The sequence below is a fragment of the Austrofundulus limnaeus genome, unplaced genomic scaffold, assembly GCF_001266775.1.
Source record: "Austrofundulus limnaeus strain Quisiro unplaced genomic scaffold, Austrofundulus_limnaeus-1.0 Scaffold386, whole genome shotgun sequence".
In the NCBI taxonomy this organism is placed as follows: Eukaryota; Metazoa; Chordata; class Actinopteri; order Cyprinodontiformes; family Rivulidae; genus Austrofundulus; species Austrofundulus limnaeus.
This window is the reverse complement of record NW_013952788.1, coordinates 69711-76943: the sequence shown is the minus strand read 5'-3', so window position 1 is coordinate 76943 and position 7233 is coordinate 69711. Positions and strand designations below refer to the sequence as shown.

Below are 7233 nucleotides of genomic sequence, written 5' to 3'. Positions count from 1 at the left end.
AGGACGCATTCCGCGGCCGCGTGATGAGGAGCCTTCGAATTGGGACTGTCCTCCGCGCGGCGCAATGACGTATGCGGCCGACAAATGCGCACTCATGAGGACCCAGCCCATGGATTGAGACACAGCCACTGTGAGTATGACTCAGCACCCTGTGAACAATAGGTGATAATCAGGGCCCTAATAATAGTCAGGTGGTTGATGCACATGATCCTCTATGAACAATAGAGCCAATCAAGGCACTAATAACCTATTGTCAGACTGAGGGTCCACTTTTGCATTTAAACAAACAGAGTTGATTGCATTGTTAAACCTGTTTGTCCATGTGGAGGCAGAGCTTTAAGGCTGAGGTCACCTGAAACTCCTCAGACTGAAGAAGTCTCTCGTAGGAGAGAAAAAAAAAACATTTCTTTTTAAATTTTTCTGGAAATTCTCAGGGCGCTCACTGATCACACAAGATATTTTCAAACTTTAGTGTTTAAGACAGCAGTGACCCACATCCTGTTGAAAAAAGCATCGGCCAATGTATGYGTGTCAGTTAAAGGAGGGAGTAGTCTGCTTAAATAATTCAGAAACTCAAACACAACTCRATCTCACCTAAATACTTACATTTCCCAGCAACAGCCAATCACACCGACTTAGTTTTTTGTAAATTGTCAGCTCAGATGCTTGTCTCCATGATGTTTGTCTCATTCACAGCTGCTGGAGGACAAAATTCTCACTTTTGTGAAGACAGAGCTGAGAAAGATCCAGAAGGTTCTTAGTTCAAATCATTCCCGATGCTTATTTAGTCAAATGGCACATGAAGATGGTTTGGATGTTGAGGCAGATGAGAAGAGGTGCAACAGAGAAGCATTTCTACACATCACACTACATTTCCTGAGGAAGATGAAGCAGGAGGAGCTGGCTGACCGTCTGCAGAGCAGTAAGAACACAACTAAACATTTTCCTCACTTATGCACAGAAGAAGAAATAATTATTTCATCCACTGCTGATTTTGAAAGTTTGCTGTTAGAAAAAAAAATTAACTTTTGGCATTTTTAAAGAATTGTTTTCTTTAATCTCAACCTCTCCTTCATCAAGGCTGTGGTAAGGTGGTTTGGTTTGGTTTGGTCTACTGATAGGGATCCTTCCAAAGGTTTTACAGACACCCAGAGCCAGAACTCACTGTAGGAACCAGACATGGGTTTTTACGATGTAAAAACAAGTGTGCATTGCCACGTAGCATGTCATTGCAGCATGGCTTTGCCTGCAGCRTTGGACTTGCAGAATGAACTTTGACCAAGTTCAAATGTGTTTTCTATACCAGCTTGTGCCTGTCACATCAGCAGGTGTTTAGAATTAAGGTAATTGAGTGACAATATGAAGTTTGAAGAGATTTTTTGTTAAAGTTGCGTTAGCTRGGTTTTGAACCCTGATCTCCCACATGAAAGTCCATGACATAGACCATTAGACCAATGGAGCTGTGGCAGAAGGTGGTGGCAGGGGTTGGTTTCTATGTGTGCAGAAAGAGGCCACATTGCCAATACAATTATTGACACTAAACTGCATAATATTACAACAATCGAGCAGTATTAAGACAATATTATAGTAAAACATCAAAATACAGTCATATTAGTATTGTAAACACTGAACAATTGAGATTAAATATTATTAAAGGATGAAGCAGTACCAAGTTGAGTCCAGCATGGGCAAGTATTGGACCATTACAAGGCCCCATTGACTCCCATTATATGAATTTTGGAATAAAGTTTAAAAATTAATATTTCAAAAACTACAAGTTTTACAGGCACCAGAAGGCATAGCAATCTACAATGGCAGCTGTAGGACAAAGTATGCAGGAGGAGTAGCGTGGCGAYGTGGAAGAAGACGGAATAATAAGCTGAAGAATAATAAAGAGAAACAGGAAAACAATAGTGTGCATTGCATTGGCATTGCACACTGATTATGAGTCCTCATTCAGTGGCGTTACACTCGACCCCTCTTGCTCCACATTGTTTTCAGCTCATGAAACAGAAGTGTGGTGAGAAGGTGTTTCAGTGCGCGCCCTAAATCAGATAACTGTGAACGAGGCCTCGTTATGTCGCATCACTGTTGAACTTTTTAATGGGTTTCACTTTAAAGGTCCTGATTCTGTGAAAGCTGTGGGTTTCTTGAGAAAATTCAGTTTATTTTTAAAGCGCCACAAACATTGTCTCAGGGCACTGTGCACAAAAAAACATCAACTTAAAGGAGCYAGCAGATTGTGKTGAATCTTCACTTCATCACAGTCTCCATCACACTGGTGACAGTGGAGAGGAAAAACTCCTTTTTAACAGGGAAAAACCTCCAGCAGAACCAGGCTCGGGACCGGCAGCCGTCTGCCTCGACCGGCTGGGTTGAGCAGTCTAATGCTGCGTTCACACTGAACACGTTTGAGCAGCGGGAGCGGCTGGTTTACATGCAAAGTCTAATGGTGGACATGGGTCTAGGTCGTTTAACGTGGCGCGCAAGGAAGCAGTAAGTGCGGTTGAGCGTTTTCCGTGCATGCGGCGCTCCAAAGCAGCCGACGCTCGAGTTAAAAAAAATGTAAATTTTGCTTCTCGATGCACTGCATCAACCATTCAGAGAGACTCATTTCACGTGATGAATTTTGACCGGTTCGATAAGCTTCAGAAATAACGGTGCCTTTAACGGTGCCGGAATAGTGTGGACACGGCGCATGCTGTGTTGTTTACAAGCTCCTTTTTTCCTCTTTCCCCTCCYGCAGGCCGCAGCCTCCTCCCGCTCTGAGCTGTCCTCAACACAAAGGGGAGGGGCTGCTAACAACACAGGCTGCTAGTGCTGCTAGCAAACAGGCCGCCCGCATGCGCAGAAAAAGACGAGTCTCATTCATTCAGTGCAGTGTTYACAGAGTATGTTGATTCTGAAGTTGCTGTGCAATCAGAGCTGATTAAATAATTATCTGACCTGCTTGTTTAGTTCAGTGTTTATATCAGAACCTGCCTCTGACCGGATGCTCTGGTTCAGCTTTTGTTTGGAACATAGCGTCATGTTTAAACTAAAGTATTGACMGAGKAACTTTAGCATTGACCGCTCGATGTTACTATCATATCTTTCTGTGGATTATCTGTCACCAAGCACATAGAAAATTAAAAGGAAAAAAAAGAGGGAAAAAAAAGACGAAACAACTGAACTACTTGTTCTGTATCTGAAAACGTGTTCTGAAGACAGGATTTATATCATGACTCCAGGTTAGTGTAGCTAATGCCAATTAAGGAATAAGATGCTTTATTGTAAGTTCTATAAAGTTATAAAGTGAAAGCATTGCATATTCATAGTTTGTTTTTGTAGYRTTTCCCCCACCATTAACAAAGCTCGTCTTTCTTTCTGAATGATGTTCCTGAGACACCCCGCGCCAGGAAACTCCCCCTCCTGCTTTAGCATACGTCACTGCATGGGATTTCTCTAAAGGAGGAGTCCAATGCAGAAAAAAAAGTCAGACTCGTCACTCAACGTTGTTTATCCAAAAAGCAGGGGTGAGGCAGTGCGCTCCGGTCCGGTTCGGAACTGGTTAAAGTTATTTGTTCAAATGTATGATTGTCATGGATTATTCGTTTTGTAACTAAACATAATAATATAGCACTATTTGGGTCACTTGTGGCACACCAAAGCAAGTAGATGACGMGAAGAGAGAYGTGAAGAGRAGCTGCGCATGTTGGCGCCGACTCCGGAAAAAAAAAAACCCAGAGATGCAGCACTGTATATTATTTTATTCCCTCMTTTGCACAGATCACGATGATGATGATTAAAACATCTTAATTTACAGAGAAGGGCGTGTTTTAAAATTATTTTACATCCCTGGCATGGTATTTAATTAATTAGTAAAGATTGCCCTTTAAAAAAAAACATCGCATTCCAACMCTTCAATCGCYGATAGATGATTGAATCAAAAATCACGCCATCCCTATTTGGAAGCCTCGTCAACACGGACTGGCTTCATTCATGTCCTCCTCTGCTATTGCTAAACTACAGGCAGACTAAAACAATGCAGAAAATTAGTGTCATCGTTCAAAACTTCTCCTTCTGTTTGCTGATTGGTCCGGTTGAAATTTTTACCTGAGAAGTCAATGAGAGAAATCACAGACAGCAGAGAAGGGAGGTTAGAATCTGATAAAGACTGACTCAGAATCGGCTCTCAGGCTGTGTGAAACCAAACTGGTTTTGAGTTTTTGTTTTTTTGTGCTAAAACCAGAGCTTACATTTTTGGAAAAGAAAAGAGCTGGTGCTAGGGCCGCATCTGATGACAATTTTTATAGTTAAATAATCTGTCAATTTTTTTCAATTAGTCACAATAGTTTCTGTCACGTTCATCTAAGCTCCTGTTCCAGCTSCAGTACACCTCTCATCTCACCTGCTCACACCTGTGAATGTCACCCCGTTATCCAGTCTTTCTACATTAACAGAACAGGTTCCCATTCAAATTAAAACGGTGACCCATGAAACTTAATTTAACCAGATGTATTTTTAACATGTGGTCATAACAAAAATGAAATTGAATTATACAAATTAAATTGCAAGTAGTCTTTTTAACAAACAGCTCAATAACTCAAAAAGCAGCCTCTGCCGCGGTATGAGGGGGTCTTAACCTACCTTGCAGKGTGTAGAAGAAGCTTTGAAATCTTGCTGGATCTGACAATACAGAAGTTCAAATAGTGTCTCAACAAAAAAAAGAGAAAATAAGAAAGGATGGACTATTACGAAAATTCTTTAATTTAMTATGATAGTGAGGTGAAATAACCACGTCTTCTGGTTTCTGCGGAACTGCTGCTGTTCAGTAAAGAGAGAAAACTCTGAAACAGTCTGGTTGAACAGCAAGAATCTTTATTATGCAGTCCAGGAGATTACAGCCAAAAACCAAATTATGGCCTCCAAGCCAAATGATTCACCAAGTAAGAAAGATGAAATACGAAGGCCAAGGGTGGGGGCGTACAAGGCTCTTTATAGRCTTCACAGTGTAGTTCAACAGAGGCATCATAAATTTTGTCTCGGTATACCTTAAGCATTCCTCTTCCTCATATGGTAATATGTGCCGAGCTCTGAAGCTGGAAAACCAAGAGACGTAACACATCTGTGCATTCCTGAGAAGAGGCCCCCCACTCTTGGACACTACAATAGCACTTAACGCATTAGCAACGTTAACATAAATGATAGCACCCACTTCCAAGAAATATTGTTTTCTGATTGGTAAACCAACAAAAATTACACAGTTGACTTTAGTGGTCAGTCATGCTGTGCTGCCATGGAACATCTCTGCTTGACCAAGTCTGTATTTTACTTTCTTTGGTTTATTTTCTGTTAAATGTAACCAACTTTTGAAAGGTTAGATGTTATTTTTTGGCCTCTTCATCGTGATCTTCCTTCTTTTTTCACCATTATACCACCCATTGATATTACCTGGGTGGGTCATTGTCTTCTTCTGTAGTTTGAAGGCCAGTACGTTCTTCATTGGTAAACAATGCAACCACAGACAATAGAAGCCATTCTTCCCCCAGTAATTCRTGTACTGCATTCAGTTACGGATATGTGGTTAAATAATATGAAGCGTTGACAATATAATTTGGTGTTTACTAATTTTTATAGTCGGTATAGTCAATTACTGTATGTCGACTAATCATTGCAGCACTAGATGGTGCTAAGTGAGCTCTGGCTCCAGTTTCGAACTGGAACCTGTTTGGTAAAAAAATACTCAGACCTGATCAGTCAAAGAAGAGATGTATGTGTGAATATACAGTTTCAGTTCTCCTTATAGTTCTATTCATGTGTTTCAGTGGTTTCTGAGGATGTTCAGGAGTTGGTGCTGATTAAAGAAGAAGCTCCTGAAGAACAGCAGCTTTATGTGGGCCAGCAGGACCGAAAACACCTCCATATAAAAGAGGAAGAGGAGGAAATGTGGACCAGTCTCGGAAAAGAACAGCTYGATGTGAAGGGGGAGACAGATGAGTCCAGATTTTCATTCACTGCAGTTCCTGTGATGCGTGAGGATGATGAAGATAAAACTCTGTTCTTACAGCTTCATCAACACCAAGTTGAAGTCAGAGATTATCCAATCAGCTGCTCAGCTGACAACCTGAAGTCAGCAACTGGTGGAGAGTCCTGTGGAGCAACAGAAACTACAGGAAACCCAGATCTGAGTACTCATCAATATTATTCTGATTTTTCAGAAGTTGAAGTCAATGAGGATACCATAGAGGATTYTGACTCTTCAGTAACTGAAGTCAGTGAGGATGAGGGTGAGGAAGAGGATAATGATGTGAACAATCCTGACTCTCAGCTGAAACATTTTGTAGACTCTGGCTCAAAAACTGAAGATTCTTATAAAGACTGGGATTTTTCTACCAACAGGGTTCCTGAATCAGGTGTAAGCAACAAAAATAGACAGAGGCGGTTTTGCTGTGAGCTGTGTGGGCGAAGCTTTAACCAAAAAGGGCATTTAAACACACACATGAGAATCCATAATGGACAAAAGCCATTTTGTTGTGAGGTGTGTGGGCGAAGGTTTACCATAAAGAGTAATATGATGAAACACATGAGAGTCCACACAGGACAGAAGCCATTTTGTTGTGAGCTGTGTGATCGAAGCTTTAGCGAAAAGGGCAATTTAAACACGCACATGAGAATCCACAGGGAACAGAAACCATTTGGTTGTAATCTGTGCGATCGAAAGTTTAGCCGAAAGGGAGATAAAAAAGCACACATGAGAATCCACACAGGACAGAAGCCATTTGGTTGTGAGCTGTGTGATCGACGATTTAGCCGAAAGAATGGTTTGAACACACACATGAGAATCCACACAGGAGAGAAACCGTATCCTTGTAATCTGTGTGAGCGAAGTTTTATCACAAAGGACGGTTTAAACAGACACATGAGAATACACACAGGACAGAAGCCATTCTGTTGTGAGCTGTGTGATCAAAGGTTTACTGAAAAGGGCAATTTAAACAGACATATGAGAATCCATGCAGAAAACCAAGTAGTCTTTTACACTAAGACCTAGGTGAGAAACTACACAGGAGAAAACATGGTTTTAAAGGCACTTCAAATAAACTAAGATTATTATGTTTTAAAACAAGAAGCTGGGAAAGCCCAGATGATGCCATGACATTGGAAACTTTGATAGGTTAGTTCAGAGTTTCCCAAAGTTGGGGTCGGGACCCAAAGTGGGGTCCCGAAACATCAAGGTGGGGTCCTGAAAAG

General features: G+C 41.3%; 1 protein-coding gene across 2 annotated transcripts in view; it reads left to right on the top strand.

Annotated features, from left to right (window-relative positions):
- Positions 1–7233, top strand: part of LOC106528507 (zinc finger and SCAN domain-containing protein 21) — a gene marked incomplete at its 5' end in the record, with an annotated part of 21660 nt that overhangs the window by 5967 nt on the left and 8460 nt on the right. The window contains 2 exon segments of one of the 2 annotated variants that reach the window (XM_014023691.1): positions 697–922; positions 5808–7225. In XM_014023691.1, the coding sequence (XP_013879145.1) occupies positions 697–922; positions 5808–7033 (1452 nt within the window). 2 annotated transcript variants of the gene reach the window in all.